The 18,368-nt window shown below is 38.8% G+C and overlaps 1 protein-coding gene across 26 annotated transcripts in view; it reads left to right on the forward strand.

Moving 5' to 3' along the window:
- The window catches only part of LOC124642850 (ryanodine receptor), a 224,686-nt gene that overhangs the window by 137,617 nt on the left and 68,701 nt on the right, over positions 1-18,368 (forward strand). For all 26 annotated transcript variants that reach the window (XM_047181570.1, XM_047181580.1, XM_047181574.1 and 23 more), the window contains 13 exons: positions 296-399; positions 751-884; positions 1,560-1,649; positions 2,161-2,285; positions 2,854-3,036; positions 10,430-10,477; positions 11,086-11,203; positions 11,785-11,999; positions 12,471-12,618; positions 13,104-13,298; positions 13,926-14,057; positions 17,412-17,541; positions 18,045-18,193. In XM_047181570.1, coding sequence (XP_047037526.1) covers positions 296-399; positions 751-884; positions 1,560-1,649; positions 2,161-2,285; positions 2,854-3,036; positions 10,430-10,477; positions 11,086-11,203; positions 11,785-11,999; positions 12,471-12,618; positions 13,104-13,298; positions 13,926-14,057; positions 17,412-17,541; positions 18,045-18,193 — 1,771 coding nt within the window. The remainder of the gene's footprint in view (positions 1-295; positions 400-750; positions 885-1,559; positions 1,650-2,160; positions 2,286-2,853; positions 3,037-10,429; positions 10,478-11,085; positions 11,204-11,784; positions 12,000-12,470; positions 12,619-13,103; positions 13,299-13,925; positions 14,058-17,411; positions 17,542-18,044; positions 18,194-18,368) is intronic.

Here is an 18,368-nt window from a genome sequence, read left to right on the forward strand (position 1 = left end):
GCTTTGCAAGGAGCGACTGCCTATCTGACCTCCTCAACCCAGTCACCCGGAAACCCAATACCCCTTGATAACACTGGTTGTCAGGCTCACTGGCTTCTTATCATCCTTAACGACTGCCAAATACTTTCAATGACAGTGTAGGTAAAGTCGGTAATTATTTATTTGTAAAACAGGTATTAAAACTGCTAGTGTGATAGCACTATGTAAACGGACTGCTGTTATACTAAATGCAAAAACCCTGTATTTTGTGTGTCCCTTAGTACTCAAAAATGCTGATATATTCCTTATTTTGCAGACGTTACACGGAAATCAAGCAGTCAGACTTACCGAGCGCGGTTGCGGCTAAGAAGACCAGGGAGTTCCGTTGTCCGCCCAGAGAACAGATGAATGCAATTTTAAGTAAGAACATATATCAACTTTATGGTATAGACATAACTTGACATAATGATTATAGAAAATGAGTGACATAATTATTGTTTAGAGCCTAAGTTTTTATGCTTGACGAGCTTTATGCACACCGAGTCAGAAATGGAAATGTAACTTCCCCTGGTTCTGAGCTACATTTCTCTTCACCAATTTTCTGCTAAATCGGCTCAACAGTTCTGGAATTAAAAGTCGTGTAACTAACACGACATTTTCCATTATTAAAGTCTATTGTCTCTAACGATACTACATCGACATCGATTAACAAAATACACATCGTTTTGTATAAAAAAACATGATTAATGAACTTGGTTATTTATTCACCAGGTTTCAAGCACTTAGAAGAGGAAGACAAAGAGAACTGTCCGTGTGGTGAAGAGCTGATAGCTCGCATGAACGAGTTCCACGAGAGTCTGATGGCGCATGTGTCGCTACACGCCTTGCAGGAGCCTGACGGATCGGTAACTATCCGCCTAGCTTCATCATCACCATCTTCCGAGCCTTTTTCCAACTATGTTGAAGTCGGCCTCCAGTCCAACCGGATTCAGCCCAGTACCAGTGTGCCACAAGAAGCGACTGCCTATCTGACCTCCTCAACCCAGTCACCCGGGCAACCCAATACCTTGACCCTTGACACCTTGACCTTGAGACACTTGGTTAGACTGTTCTGGCATTCTTGACAGTCGACTGTCAAGAATGTTCAATAACAGCCGGGACCTACAGTTTAACGTGCCATCCGAAACATAGTCATTGGTGTCTAAGATATATTTTAGAAAGTACATACAAACTTAGAAAAGTTGCATTGGTCCTTGCCTGACCGGAAATCGAACTCGCGCCTTAATACTTGAGAGGTTGGTTCTTTACCCAGTAGGCCACCACGACTAACTATCCGTCTAGCCTTTTAACTAAATATCTGCTAACTAAGTATCACTTAAAATAAGGGCTCCCCCAATAAAAAAAGGTTATAATGACCACTTAAACTTTGGTGAAAACGAAATTCGAATTAAGTGTTCCCTAAATGCTCTTAGGGGATCCCTAAATTTAGGTATTAGTTGGTGAAAATGGGCATATGTGTCTTTGATTAATTACTCAAGTCCGGTTTCCCATAAAAAATCTATATTTATTTTTTGTCATAGGAAAATCAAGAACCAGAGGCAAAACCAGGTGCATTCGGCAAGCTATACAACATTATCAACACCGTGAAGGAATTGGAAGAAGAAGCTAAGGTAATTAAGATAATACAAGCGACAATATAATATCCTGGAAGATTCCGCTCTCTGTTTCAGTCATTTTCAAGACATAATATACCGAAAAAGTTTTGTTCAAGTTTTTTTTACATCGGTTGTTTGATACTGAAATTAAAACTCTTATTTGAAACTTGTTCATTTTGTATTTTGAATACTTGTATTCAAAATACAAAACTACTAAATAGCCCTCGCAACTTCTTTAAGCTGTGCTCTGTAGGGTCCATTTTATATTATAACTAGGTGATCCCGCGAACTTCGTATCGTTTAAACCTTCCCTGGACCTCTACAAACATTTTAAAACTAAAATAAGCCATATCGGTCCAGCCATTCTGGAGTTTTAGTCAGACTAACGAACAGCAATTCATTTTTATATATAAGATATGTGCCTTTTCTATGTTAGAATGCTAATAAAGAATTGAGCCCAAACTCCTTATATTTCCTGAGGAAACTTCAAGTTTTGTCAAATTTGTAAAACCATACAATTTTCCAGGCAATTGAAGAGCCTCCCAAGAAGACGCCAGAAGAGAAATTCCGCAAGGTCCTCATTCAAACGATAGTGAACTGGGCTGAGGAGTCGCAGATAGAAACACCCAAACTCGTCAGAGAAATGTTCAGGTAATCCCTACTAATATTATAAATGCGAAAGTAACTCTGTCTGTCTGTCTGTTACACTTTCACGTCTAAACCACTGAACTGATTTTAATAAAATTTGGTACAAAGATAGAGTTGACCTTGAGAAAGAACATAGGATAGTTTTTATCCCGGACGTTTGAAGAGTTCTCTTGGAAACGCGATATAACCCAACTCTACGCGGGCGGAAGCTAGTAGATACTTTCGCTGTATCGATAAGATTTAATCGATTTTTTACTTAGATTATCGATTTATGTTTAGTAAGAGAAGAGGCAGTTTTGAATACTCCTGATCAAATAATTTCTGAATATAAGAATTGCATTGATATGTGAATCCTATTTTCAAATGTCAATGTGTTTATATCAGTTTATTCATTTATATCAGTAGTAGTCAGTTTTCATTTCATTTCTGAAATAACAAAATAATATATACAAAATTAAAGGACAATGGGCATTTGGTAACCGAATAAAATACATTCTAACACTTTCACCGAACATTTTGGACAATATGAAACAAAATTATTGTACCTATTCATATTTATTTCATTTTCCAGCCTTCTAGTCCGCCAATACGACGCAGTAGGTGAATTGATTCGCGCTTTAGAGAAGACTTACGTCATCAATGCCAAGACCAAGTTAGACGTAGCAGAGATGTGGGTGGGGCTCAGTCAGATCCGAGCGTTACTGCCCGTGCAGATGAGCCAGGAGGAAGAGGAGCTCATGAGGAAGAGGCTCTGGTAAGATATATTAATCGAAATTTAAGAAAAAGGCGACATTTGCATAGAGATATGTTAGTCTTTGTATCCGGTTGTTTTAGATTTATCCGCCGAATTGCAACCTATTTATAGTTATCGGCACGGATATTGAGCTCTCGGCGGAAGAGTGGGGATCGCTTTGGGCACTGTACACATAAGGCAATAAACCAATAAATCGCTTCTGTGCAGGTGAAGGTCAGGGCTCAATATAATAAGAATAAGAATAAGAATAATTTATTGTTTATAAATTACAAGCAATTGTTTTGATTCCTGAAACTTACACTAGGATTCCCTGTGTCGTAAGTTCCAGGCTCATTCGTTGTCACTTTTACAATTCATGCACAGATTTTGAGGTACTAAAGAGGAGACAGGATTTCATACTATACATTAATACACAAATCATATGCTCATCCGTTACAATAAATCACATATAAAGAAAAAACAGAAACAAAAACAGTAAGGCTTGCAGTTCGGTCTTGAAAGAATGTTGCTTATATATAGGTTAATACAAATTTTATAAATACATAAATATAGTGTAATTAATTTGTGCAATATGAATATGAATAATTGATGTATATATATCAAATAGTGTAACTATGTGCCTATAAAGTTTTCCGTCATGTCATAGTCCAATGTAAGAAGCCATTTCGTGACCACAGATTTGCATTTAGATGGTGTAAGCTGCAGAATATTGTGTCGATCATTTAGTTTTTTATAGATGTGTGGTCCCATAAAACCGAAAGAACTTCTACCTATTGTCTTGTGGCAATGAATCTTTTCCCAATATACCCTTCTACTTGACCTAATACAAGTATTAGGGGAGGTCTTGTGAAATCTTAGAGTAACAGATAAGATGTAAAGCTGTCTGACTCTTAGAACTCCCACTTCAGTGTATAGTGTGTTAGTGGGGTATCGAAAGGGTCGTCTATAGGCAACTTTGAGTAGAGCTCGCTGAGCTCTTTCTACCTTAATAAATGAGGTTTTGCCTGCTGCGCCCCATGCTGTTATGCAGTAGTTTAGGACAGATTGACAGAGGGAGTAGTATACCATCTTTAGAACTGAGTCATCTGTAATCCTACCCAGTAGTTTAAAAATACGGAGCATCTTTCGAACCCTACTCCTTAAGGCACTCAATTGTTTAGACCAGGACAAACGATTATCTACAAACACTCCAAGATATTTAATCGAGTCTGTCTGTTCTATGCGTGGGCAACTACAATTGTCTAAACTGGAGCAGGAGTGCAGCCGTAGAGAGGTAACACTGTGAGGGACGTGCGTTTGGAGACGGCAAAGCTTATTGCTTTCGTTTTGTCTACGTTTAGAGTTAGGAGATTATGTTGTAGCCAGTTCGAAACAGTTTTAATACCGTTTTCAACACAGTGCTGAACATCATCCCACGTTTCCCCATAAAACACAATTGCGGTGTCATCCGCATAAGTAAAGATTCTGGCTTGTGGTATTTTCAAGGCGCATAGTCCGTTTATATATATAATGAAAAGGGTGGGGCCCAACATACTTCCTTGCGGCACACCAAAGTTCACCGTGGTTGTGTCACTTGCATATTCCCCGAAAATGACTTTCTGAATTCTATTATCGAGGTACGAGGTAAACCAGTCCAGAGCAATGCCGCGAACTCCCAGAAAGGACATTTTTTTAATCAGGAGTTTCCTTGAAATCGTATCAAATGCCTTGGCGATATCCAGGAAGATGCCGGTACATGCCTGCCCTTTCCCAAGTTTGAGGGAAATGAAATCGGCTAAGTCAGTTACTGCGTCCTCCGTGGACTTGCCTACCCTAAACCCATATTGACTGTCCGAAATTAATTTATTTTTCTCTAGGTAGCCAAGTAGTCGCTTGTTCACAACTTTCTCAAGAATTTTTGAGAGAGCCGTTAGTAAAGAAATCGGGCGATAGTTTGCAGGGACCTTGGGATCTCCATTTTTAAATATTGGACATATATTTGCAATCTTTACGCAGTCAGGTACTTTGCCTGTAATAAGACTTAAGTTGCATAGATATGCAATTGGGCTGACCAAGGAATGTGCACACTGCTTTAGGAAAGTATTATTAATGCCATCATAACCTGCAGCTGACGTCTTTTTGAGATAAGAAATAATATTAAGTATTTCTTTTTCATCAGTCGGAGCAAGGAAGAAAGAGTTAGTGTCAGGGTTAACGGTGCTGTACTGCTCATTATGTCGTGCTAATTCATCTTCAGTTAAGCCCAATAGACTGAGTGTTTTAGCAGCAAGGTTTTGTCCAACAGTTGAGAAATAATTGTTAACATTATTTAAGGTGGTCACAGGGTTTTCACTACATGTCAAAAGCTCAGACTTTTCAGATTTTTTATTTTTAATATTACATATCTTTTTAACTTCGTGCCATAGCTTTTTACAGTCTCCTTTAGTTTCCATAAGCAGTTTACGGTCATGTTCTTGTTTTAGATTTTTTAATAAATTGTTACGGTGATTTCGATACTTCTTATATTCATGTTGAATGACTAGATTATCACGATTTTCTTTTTTCTTTGCATTAATGTGCATTAAGTCTCGTCGTCTTATACACTTTAAAAGGCTTTTAGTAATCCATGGCTTGATAATAGCCTCTGAGCTATGGCAAACGCGGTTAGTGGTATGTTGTTTAATTTTGGCTGAGAGGATTTCGACAAACATTTGGAATGCCGTTGTGACATCTTTCTGCTCACTAAGCCATTCCCAAGACAAGTTTTCAATATCGGTTTTTAATTTTATGTAGTCAATGCGCATGTGTCGTTTTTCTACTCTGGTCCTAGCCGATTCATTTTGAATGCCTAGGATAACTGTCTCGTGATCTGTTATGCCCGTGTCACATACTATAACGGTAGCTGACTTTTGCGTTTTTAGCATAACATGATCTAGGCAGTTATCACCTCTCGTAGGCAAAGTGTGTCCTGGAAAATACCCATAGTGGCCGGTTAAGTCCAGGTACTCGGTGGCGCGACAGTCAGTACAATCTGGTTTAATGTCAATGTTCAGATCCCCTACAATCGCACATGTCGTAGCCTTAGAAGTCTCCATGAGCTTTGTTAATGATTCGCAAAAGTTATTTATGTTATAGAAAGATGGAGACCTGTATATAGCAATGAGCGATAGTTCATCTCTGATATTGACAATCAAACAGTTCGAGTCTTTAAAGGATGGTTCCACCACAGAGGCTTGCAGAGTTGTTTTGGTATATACGACTATTCCATCATTTTGGTTTAGATAGTTTTTGGAACAGTGATAATCATAGTTATTAATTTCAAAACAGGTGCATGTGTCATCAAGCCAACATTCGGTCAAAACAATTATGTCTGGCGAAAAATTCAGCCGACTCAAAAGAACAGAAAAATTGTCAAAATTCTTATTGATGCTTCGTATATTTTGGACCACAACCGAGTATTGACCTCCCACGTCACCCCCCAAGTGCATATTACAGTCATCAACAGAAGAAAGTTTTAGACTCATTGTAAAGGCGGTGCGATCAATGTCATCAATAACTTGTGTAACATTAGCCATCAGAAGACTTTGTGTGGTGTATTAGTATACATATGACGCAATGAGTAGTGCCACAGGCTATTCACATAATCTACACAATAAACTTGGCAAAATCGATACGGATATGTAGTTTTAATTGAAATATAAGTATAGCAAATTGTTTCTGCAAAAGTTGCAGTAACAGTATGTACTCGTACTGGGGTCTGAGGTTCAATTAGTGTAAAAAGATGCGAGTGTAAATTATGTTGGAAAGTTGTTTGGTTCATTGATATTATTGTTATACATGATAATACAAGAGATGTGAGCAACAGGTAATGATTATTAATACAGTTTATATGGATTTTATAATGAAATAAGCACTTACGTTTTGATAGATGAATATGAGTAACTTTTAGACAAATATAGTAATGGTTCGTGGATAACAGAATTGAGCTATAAATTAGTCACTGCTTTATATCTAATTGTAGATTCCGCAGAGTTTCCGTAGATCTGACAAGTATTTGTTTGGATCCTTCAGATTTCCGTATAGCCCGGTCAAAATAGACATTTGAAATAACAAAAATTCCCACAAAGCTGGTTTTTGGTGGAGAGCTAGATTTGATCATTATAAATAAAATACTAAAAGTCCCCATCGATCCCATGTGTGCGTCAAAAGTTATTCGAGGTCAAATGTCAAAATTTTTGTTTTTTTGTGTTTTTTTCGAAAACGGTAAGTTTTATCAAAAAAAGACACCAGACCAAAGTTGTAGATCTTTAAATTTTCTACAAGAATGGCATTAACAGTTTTCTCATAAATCTTACCATTCCTGAGATATCGCGATTCAAAAAGTCACACTACACATGATATGCACATACAAGCCACGTATGTACGACGGCTGCCTTTAAGTTTTGTCGTTTGAAATAAGTATAGACAATCTAATAGGTTAATACCATTTATTGTTTTTCAGAGAATTCTCCGCAATATTTAATGCACTTTTGCATGCATTAAACCCAGTTCTTGAAATATTTATTCCATTCTGAAGTGGGGGTAGTCAAATTGGCCGATTTGTATGAGTCAACAGCTTTTTCAGGTGTGCTGAAACGTTTACCACGAAGACTTTACTTAATTTTGGGGAATGTAAAACAATCGTAATGCCCACGGATCCATGTCACGGTATGTTACATGTTGGTCTGCGACAATTAACTGCCGCATAGCCTCGATATTATCTTGGGTCATATGGGGTTTTGAATTACCTTCACGTGGCTTGTCGCTAAGGCTAGATTGCCCACTTTTAAATCCTAAATATCAGCGTACTGCAGTCCTAAGGCATGGTTCTGCATTACTAAACACAGAACAAAATTTTTTCAACCGCTGAAGTCGCGCACAATCCGCTTTTAAAGTGTAGAAAATTATCGCATGCTAATTTTCCTTCGACATTTCCATTTTTATCTTTATTTATTGATACATAATATCTGGACCCTATTAAAACTTTACTCCCACCTGCTCCAGAAAAACTCCTGACATTATTTTTTGCAATTGCAAAAATGATTGTAGTATCAAATCATCCTCCAAGCCCTTTTCCCAACTATTTTGAGGTCGGCTTCCAGTTTAACCGGATGTAGCTAAGTAGTCCTTTACAAGGAGCGACTGCCCTATCTGACCCCCTTAACCCAGTTACCCGGGCAACCCAATACCCCTTGGTTAGACTGGTGTCAGACTTACTGGCTTCTGACTACCCATAACGACTGCCAAGAATGTTCAATGACAGCCAGAACCTACAGTTTAACGTGCCATCAGAAACACAGTCATTGGTGTCCAAGATATGCTTAGGAAGTACATACAAACTTAGAAAAGTTTCATTGGTACTTGTCTGACCTGGAATCGAACCCACTCATACTTGAGAGGTTGGTTCTTTACCCACTAGGCCACCACGAGTTTTTGTATGAATCTGATAAATCTAAAACAATCACAATAATAGTTAACCCAATAGTTAATATCAATAATGACATCATATTAGAACTTGACGGCAATTATTCCCTTAAACTATCCTAAAATTGTCATGACAGTTAGTGGAGTAGGTCTACAGGGGAAACCACGATAAAAAAAACGCGCCGAGTATACTACCTCACAGGTGGCGTGGAAATGTGTGCATGTCATGTATGGAATATACTTTGAAGCGCGATATCTCAGGAATGGTAACATTTAGGACAAAACTGCTAATGCCATTTTTGTATAAAATTGTATAATCTACAATTTTAGTCTGATGTACTTTTTTGATAAAACTTACCGTTTTCGAAAAAAACACAAAAAACCAAAAATTTTGACATTTGACCTCGAATAACTTTTGACGCACACATGGGATCGATGGGGACTTTTAGTATTTTATTTATAATGATCAAATCTAGCTCTCCACCAAAAATCAGCTCTGTGGGAATTTTTGTTATTTGACCACTACTTTTATGTCTATTTTGACCGGGCTACGTAAGAAAATGTTGCCATTCGCCGTCCAGCAAAACTTGTACAATTTTTGTTTCGCAAATTCTCTTGCCTCGTAGAACAGTTTTCTGGAAGTAGCAGGAAGATATTCGGCAACATATACTGGGCGTCGATCTCCAGGTAAGCCAATGCATTTAGTATTAAGGCGATCATCGTTCGGATGGGTTTTATTAAAGTCACGTACACTCGTGATCAGCTTGTTTTTGACCTGAACATTTACAAACTCTGCAACAATAGGTCTGATGGTTCCTGGTTTTCCGGGTAAGCGGTACGCATCTCGTAGCTCGGTATGATTGAGAGTCATATCGACTGCTGCACCAACTTTGCTGATAATCGTGGCTAGGTCATACACTGACTCATTCACCACGGCAGGCACGTTACGTATCTCGACGCATGATGAACGGGAAAGCTGTTGGATGTCCTGAATCTTATATTCCAAATGTATAATACGGTCTTTATGAAGTTGGTTTTCTTTTTGTAAACTATCAATTTTCTTCATCATGTCATCGTACTGCTCCGTGATAAATGTTATAGCTTTCTCTATTTCACCATTTGATTTTTGGATCTCAAGATTCTGTTGTTTTAGATCTGCTATATCGGAAACCAACTTAGAAAGGGAGGTATTTTGCTGGCTGATAAAGTTTGTAAGCCGCTCCTCTTGTTCTCTCTTCCACGAGGATAGCATTTGTATTATTTCGTGTTTTATGTCTTGAAGTTCATTAGCAGGCGAGAATTCAGGGCAAGGGCGTTTGCCCTGACGCGACGCAGTGTTGATATTACTGACCGGGCTATTCGAAACCGCTGCAGGTATATCCGAGTCTGATTTGGCTTGCAGTACACTGGTGTTCACTGAAGACGAAGCCGTAGGCGAGCGCTGAACGCGCGGCATTGTACGCAGCCCAAAGATCGGTTGCACACACGTCGATAAGCACTGGGCCAGCGGATAATTGGTGCGTAAGCTTAGCGCGTAAAGAAGCACTTAGGCGCGCGCGCAAGCGGGAGAGCAATTATGGTGAATGTCCTGCTCCTGCGCGTAGGCGGGGCTAGTCCGGCGAGGTATCGCTCCGGTGCACATGCACTGCGGCGATCGCGCGATCGGATCGATTAATATTTTTAACTTTAACTTTAAGCTAAACTGGTCACTTTCGCTTTACGGTTACGGGCTATAGTCTCATATACAACACTTGACGAATTTATGCGCAAAACGAACACACGTCCACTCTCGAGTAAGGCAACGGACGAAAAAGGATATCCGTGCCAATAACTATAGAAACCTATAAGATTTGATTTGTCTTAGCCATTGTTCGCTGGTTAATTATTACACTTTCATTTTTTACAAGTTTATTTGCCGTCGACTCAAATTATGATTTTCTTATGATTTCAGGAAACTCGTCAACAACCACACATTCTTCCAGCATCCAGATTTAATTAGGTACGTATCACCATCTCAATCTTCATACTTGTCAAATGCAATGTTTTTTACTACAGCCAGACCTGCTCTTTAGTGACAGTCCTTAGGTCCACGTGGGGAGTGGGACGCAGGCTTTTCTCCTTAATTTAAGACGGTACCCTGGGCAAATGACCTTGAGCCTCTGCGCCATACAAACTCGGCGCAAGAAAAACGTAGCGAGAACGCTCATATTTTGATGAAATATTGTGTTTTGAAAAAAATAAAATTATCATAATGTTCGTTATTAAATTACCTATCTATTAGTTTAGGTAGCAAATAAAAATAATAGTTACTTTACGAAGAGATGCATCTTATTAGTGATTATTTCTCATTTCTGTGGTTTTGTTGTGACCCTATAATAAGACATTATTTTGCTTAAAACTAAAAAAAAATTACCGTTCAAGAGTCAAGAATGTCTACAAATTTTATGTATTTTTTATTAGTTGGTATTTGTTTTAGACACAGAGAAGTTGACTTCAAAAAACAGTACAATAAACGGCTTCCGCTGCGTTTTGCTCGGGGACGCGCCGGAGCGTAGCTCTGGTCGGTATTGCTCAGTGGCAATTCATGGAATGTTTGCCCTTGTACAGAGTGCTCCGCGTGCACGAGAACGTGATGGCGGTGATGATGAACACGCTCGGGCGCCGCGCGCAGGCGCAGTCCGACGCGCCGCCCGCCTCGCCACCCGTCGCCGACGATAAGGAGAAGGTATCAACATCTGCCTAGCCTTTTATTTATTTATACATTTATACTTTTTGCATAATGTACAGCGGACTTAACGCCTTACGCGTTCTCTGCCAGTCTACTTTAGGATGGTGGTTAAAAAGAAGTAGTAGGTACAACACTGTTGGAGATTCAGTGCGAGTTAAAAAAACACATAAGTGTCTATAGACAATTATACATATATATACCGATATACCACTTTTCACTACTATGTTGGGCTCGGCTACCAGTCTTTACAAGGAGCCACTACCTGTTTGACCTCCTCGATCGAGTTACCCAGGCAACCCAATACCTCTTGGTACTGGCTGTTCAAATTACCTACAGTTTAACGTAAAATCCGAAACACGGTCGTTGGTGTGCAAGATATTCTAAGAAAGAACATACAAACTTAGAAGAGTTACATTTGCCTGACATGGAATCGAACCCACATACGTTCTAGACCACCACGACGAAGCGGCCATCGCGGTATCAAACATCGAAACTTTTTTTTTGGGTCAAAGTAACGTAAGACGTATTTCGGAATTTAAAAACACAAGACCATAATTATATTTTCTCTTTCTTCCCAGGACACATCCCACGAGATGGTGGTAGCTTGCTGCCGTTTCCTCTGCTACTTCTGCCGCACTGGACGACAGAATCAGAAGGCTATGTTCGATCACTTCGACTTTCTTCTGGAGAACTCCAACATTCTGCTGTCCAGACCCTCGCTGAGAGGATCTACGCCTTTAGATGTGGCTTACTCCAGTTTGATGGAGAACACTGAACTGGCTCTGGCTTTGAGGTGAGGAAGAATTAGTTCTTGAGTTCTTGAGATGGGGAACTCCAACATCCAATTACCATCACACTTTCCATCCTATATCTGCAGCACTGTTTTTAATTGACATGTTGGCGAGTATTACCTTTTATGATATGCTGTTTTTTGAAAAATACTTAGCCGCGCCGTCAATGGGCACGAAGCTCATATGAGCTAAAAAAATAGTTCATTACTTTGTTCGTTCTATGTATAAAACTGATACTCAACTGAATCAGGTTAGGTTAGGATAGCGACCACAATATACTTGGAAAAAGACAATGTAGATGATGATTACTTCTACATAAAATGATTAAATAGGACCTTAATTTGGTATCTTCATATCAAAAACATACGTATGTGACACTTTATGTTTCTTTTTATTCTTTTTTCTTTTACTTGTAACTTGTGAAATAAATGATTATTTCTTTCTTTCCAATACAAATATTCCGTAACTTCCAGAGAACACTACCTAGAGAAGATAGCGGTCTACCTCTCTCGCTGTGGGCTGCAGAGCAACTCGGAGCTCGTGGAGAAGGGGTATCCTGACCTCGGCTGGGATCCAGTCGAGGGGGAGAGGTACCTTGACTTCTTGAGGTTCTGCGTTTGGGTGAGTTATCATGTACTGGATTTGCATTGAAACAAAATATCGATACAGATTAAAAATCCGGATATAGGTACATATTGGAACAGTGTAGAAGATGTGATCTTTTTGCTATCTAACGATATCTCTTAAATAACTTTTGGAATTTTAAATGACTTATTTTTGCCAGCGGTTGCACCCAGTTTCCGTAGGTTACCTCCTTCGTGAACCCGTATAAAATAATGCCCTTGTAGGGTCCATATTGTTTCTATTTTGTATAGTTACCTATCTACCACCTAAACACCAATATGTAAAATAAATGAAATGCAAAAAAAAATTGGTACTGAGTGATATATTGAGGCCACTTTTCACTCAGTACCAAATTGTTTTATTAGCATTTTATTTATTTTACGGGCTATCTAATACTGCAACAGTTTTTGAAACAGTCTTCCACCCTATAAAACATTAGTATAAATTACTTCTCCAATCTTACGTAACTTATTCTCCCTCAGGTAAATGGCGAAAGCGTCGAAGAAAACGCGAACCTCGTGATCCGTCTCCTGATCCGTCGTCCGGAGTGCCTCGGGCCCGCCCTCAGGGGCGAGGGCGAAGGCCTACTGAAAGCCATAGTGGACGCCAACAAGATGAGCGAGAGGATTGCTGATAGAAGGAAGCTGAGGGAAATGGAGCAAGAGGGAGATATTAACGTGAGTCACCATTTTTTATCTCTTCAATTTTTGGAAAAAGTGTCTGTAGAGTTTCAGTTTCATTTGGCGTTTTTTCTCCATGAGATCCAGTCCTTGGAACCGTGCTATAGCTTGAAGAATCGAAACAGAAGATAGGAATTTACATTACATCTACGGGGAAAGAATCTATCTCTAGTGAACAAATCTATGGATAGATAGAAAATTGGGCTCGGCCGGTATATATTCGGGTAACTCGACATCCCTTGGTAAGACTGGTTTTCTGACTTTCTGGCCTCTACATGTTTAAGTGATAGCCGGGATACACCGATTTAACTCGCATTTTGAAACACACAAAAAGTCAATGATGGTCACCCATCCACGGGCTGACCGCTGCAAGCGTTGCTTTACCATCTAATAAATGGACCCGTAGGACTACTACTTAGGGTGCGGAAGATTGCTTTGGCTATACCCGTGCCCTCGACAATAGGTAATTGAAGGCAACACTGGGTGGGTTTTAGCCGGTAAGAGTCCGGCACACCCCCTCCACCGACCCCAGGTGGAGAGAAGTCTATGAGGATTTTCCCCCTGCCAAAAAAAAAACTACTACTTAGCCACAAGCTCCTTTAAAATTAATTTGACGACTTCCAGTTCAGCCACCCGCTCCCGGAGTCGGACGAGGATGAGGACTACATCGACACGGGCGCCGCCATCTTGAACTTCTACTGCACGCTCGTCGATCTGCTCGGCAGATGCGCTCCTGATGCGGGCGTTATTGCTCTGGTTAGTGTTAGATATTCTTCTTTATGTAATTAAAGACTTGTCATTGGCTTCCTGATAATTATTCCTGTATTATTCGTAGTTATTTTAGATGGAAGTCTTCCAAGTTACATAAATAATAAAGTGTAACAGAGAATCAGAATAATTATTTTATAAAAGGACTTGATTAAGTGTGATAGATTAGGCCCAAAATCCAGCAAAGTGGAGCGAAGTTGAAAAATCGAAGAAGATAGATTCTTCGTCTTATGGTGACTTAAACATCAATTGACTAGCTTTTTGTTATATTAGCCCGCTGAATTGACTAGTATCGCCATCGAGACTATCTCGACATTTTGGTGTCCCCAGTTCCCGAAACCTATTAAATGCTGAACTGTTATTCAGGTGGGCTCTAAAGACCCCAATACACAGTGTACAGTGTAGTCACAATTTTCTTCTTTCCGGCGAGTCGATGGCAATCGATCATATATTTTAGAGGCCAGTTTTTTAGGGTTCCGTACCTCGAAAGGAAAAAACGGAACCCTTATAGGATCACTTTGTTGTCCGTCTGTCTGTCTGTCTGTCTGTCTGTCTGTCAAGACCCTTTATCTTAAGAACGCGTGGACGTATCAAGCTGAAATTCACATGAAATACTCGGGTCTATTGTCCCTTTAGGCTGTGAAAATATCAAGCTTCTAAGCCAAGCCAATCAAAAGATACAACCGATTATGTCGATATTTTCAACAAATTCTCGACACTCGCAAAGGAATCAAAACCTACAGGGTACTTCCCGTAAACTCAGAATCTTGAAATTTGGCATGAAGCATTCTTATATAATGCAAATATAGGAAAAATTGTGAAAATCTCATTTTTTTGTTATATAATATAATACAAATATTTTAATAAAATGAAACTTACTACCTTATTTCTCACGAACGAATAAAGGTACCAAATTGAAATTTATACCAAATACCTAGATCTATTGTCCCTTTAAGCAATGAAAAAATCAAACTTCTAAGTTAACGCGATCAAAAGATACAGCAGTTTTACCGACACCTTAGACGAATTTCCGTCACACGCTAGGGAATCAAAACCTACAAGGTACTTCCCGTGAACTCAGAATCTTGAAATTCGGCATGAAGCAACGTTATATAGTACAGATAAAGGAAAAATTGCGAAAATGATAAATTTGAAGTTACATAAAATATTAAAATATTATTTTTGCTTACATGACATAAAATATTTTTTTAATAATTATAAACTTACTACCTACCCTTTTTCACATGAACGCGTAGAGATATTAAAGTTTTGAATAAAAAGTGTAATTCATATCAAACACTTCTTAAATATAATGGCCTCTAAACTGTGAAAAATTTTAAATCATTCAAAGGTCATTGGGCACCTTAGTATGAAAACCATACCCACGGCGGATACGAACGAAATATAGCACAGTATAATGATAAAGGCTCTGATTTACTATGGCATTAGTCGCATCAATGTGAACCATGGGAATCTAGAGAAAATCAGGTGTAAACATCAAATATTTTCCTCATTTCAATGGGGAATTTAAACGACCAAGTTTGACGGATTTGAGAAATCATTTCTTTGTAGTGAAAGAGTATACTCGCCGTTTATTTCCATTGTCATCAGGTCAGGATCTGATGATGGAAATCCTGAGAAATCGAGGGCAACTATCAGAAATTGTAGGCATGCATAGGATTAAAACTTGATTCTCAAATGTATGTCTGGTGATACTATCAAACAGTGAAGGTTTAGAGCTTATCTGATGATGGAGACGTGAGAAAGTCGAGAGAACTCGGTATGTTTTAGTTACGTCGTGTTTGGGCTTATATTATTCGTATTAACGAGAACTTTTCACAAAAGTTAAAAATAAAAACTTTTTACAAAAAAAAAAAACAACTTCTAAAACAACAAGAAAACTGTTTATATGCATCGGTCTAGATCTCGGTGGTTAAATAAATATAGATGCATCCTCTAGACACCGACTTCTAGACCGATGCACCTAACATCTTTTTAATTTCTTTCTTGCTTTTGTTTTCTTGTTGCTTTTTTATATGTTTGAAGATGGATTTGTTTGTAAAATGCTACAAAATAAAATAATGCCGACTTTATAAAACAAAGAAAGGGACAGAATTACACTTTTGTCAAGGCTCTAGAAACGTAAAGCCAGCAGACCCGAATCCTACTCTCTAGAAGTCGTTGTTACAATTCGACAGCTACAAGTCGTCAGGCGGTTTCGAAAAAAACCTGAAACTGGGGCTCTTTAGGTGATTAATCCCTCAAAAATAAAATATCCCATTCTTGCAATGGCTGCTTTAACCCAAGTTAGTAGTGAATTCTCATCACCTAAAATAAAATAAGCTCCAACACAAGGTTACGTTATAAATTGTAAAGGAGTTCCCATAACTATATCTGATCTTAGCTTATCCCACAATGGCAGTCAAACCTATCTTTGTGGAAAGTCTTCGCCAATACGAATAAAATAAGCCCAAACACGTGGTAGTTGCAACATACCGTTCTGGAGTTCCCTTGACTCTCTGTAGTCTCCATAATCAAATCAGCTCCAAACCTTCACTGTTTACCAGTACCCTCAAAAATACACTCACATGTCTGGTTATGACTCGATGCGTGCCTACATGATTCAAGAGTTGCCCTCGATTTCTCAGGGTTTCCAGATCCTCATCAGATCCTGGTCATCCGGATTGGCACCTTCCTTCTTTATGAAATGTCTTTAACAATAAAAACTAGCATTGCAACCTGTACAATCCTCTGAAACTGCTTGTCTTTTATATTTTTCAAACGATCCTGGACATTCGTCTCCATGGAATTTTAATAAAATATTTATATTCAAAGAAACGTCATACCATTCTCCACGATTTAAAACTACTTTGATTCATGTCCGCCACTTTTTACAAAGCGGGTCAGATATGCCCCATGACCTTTTAAGACATAATTAGTTATTTTCAATCAGATTTCTGAATGATGACTATAAAATGTTGTATATAAATAACTTCAATAAAATAACTTTTACAAGGTACTGGCCTACTATTTTAGTTATATTATAAAATAAAAAATATTTACTATTTTGACTCTCACGAAATTACCATAACTATGATTGTTCTAAACTGAACGGTTGGCGCGAAACTCACTTTTTATCTATACAGCATTTGTACGGAACCCTCGGTGCGCGAGTCCGACTCGCACTTGGCCGGTTTATTTTAGTTACAATCATAATGTAGTATAATATATCATTCTAGTTCCACGTCCAACTTTCATTTCAATGCTGAGTTTACCTGTAACTGACTGTGCACTATTGTTTATGTGTTTAAGTAATAAGTAAATAAAATTCAATATAATCAGGGTAAGAACGAGTCTCTCCGCGCCCGCGCTATCCTGCGGTCGCTGGTTCCGCTGGAAGACCTGCAGGGAGTTCTGAGCTTGAGGTTCACGCTCAACAACCCTGCTGCTGGAGAGGAACGGCCCAAGTCTGGTGAGTAGAACTGGTCTTACTCCACCAGACCACTACACTACAGTCCTGGTCCTTTTGGAGGGTGAACTCGAAGCCAAGACTTTGAAGACCTTTTGAAATAACTTTAACACGTTGACCACTAGTGTCCAACAAACAGTAGGTTTTCTGTTGTGTGTTGTGTCTGGGACTGATGGCGTACCCGCGAAGCTCCCCATGAAGAGTTATCCTGTTTCCCTTGAGAACTACTCCGCGCACCTGAATTTAATTAGCCAACAGCCTTTCTCAACAATTAGGCTATTTAACAATGACAGAATTTTTCAAGTCGGTCCATTAGCTCATGACATTAGCATGTGCAAGCAAACAAACTCTTCAGCTTATAATATTAGTACAGATTCAAAGCACATACCTACATACATTGTCTCAGGCATTTTTTACCTATTTTGTATCATCTAAAATACATAAATCTTTTATAATCTTATATTTTTACTATAATCTCCATCTAATATCTCCTAATCCTCCTACAGATATGCCATCTGGTCTCATTCCTGGACACAAGCAGAGTGTAGGCCTGTTCTTAGAGAGAGTGTACGGCATTGAAACCCAGGAATTGTTCTACAAACTGCTGGAGGAAGCCTTCCTGCCTGATCTGAGAGCTGCTACTATGCTGGATAGGGTGAGTTAAGAGTTACTAAAGTTAATAGCGGTTTGTGTTTATTGGTATTTGAAATTGTTTTCTGCTCAGCGATCAGTGCAATTTTACCCCATTACGCGGTTGTCATAATACGCCAACTTTGGCACAAATTATATCAATGTGTATATTTATATTAATTTTCGTGAATATATATTTT

The sequence above is a fragment of the Helicoverpa zea genome, chromosome 26 (genome assembly GCF_022581195.2).
Source record: "Helicoverpa zea isolate HzStark_Cry1AcR chromosome 26, ilHelZeax1.1, whole genome shotgun sequence".
NCBI lineage: Eukaryota > Metazoa > Arthropoda > Insecta > Lepidoptera > Noctuidae > Helicoverpa > Helicoverpa zea.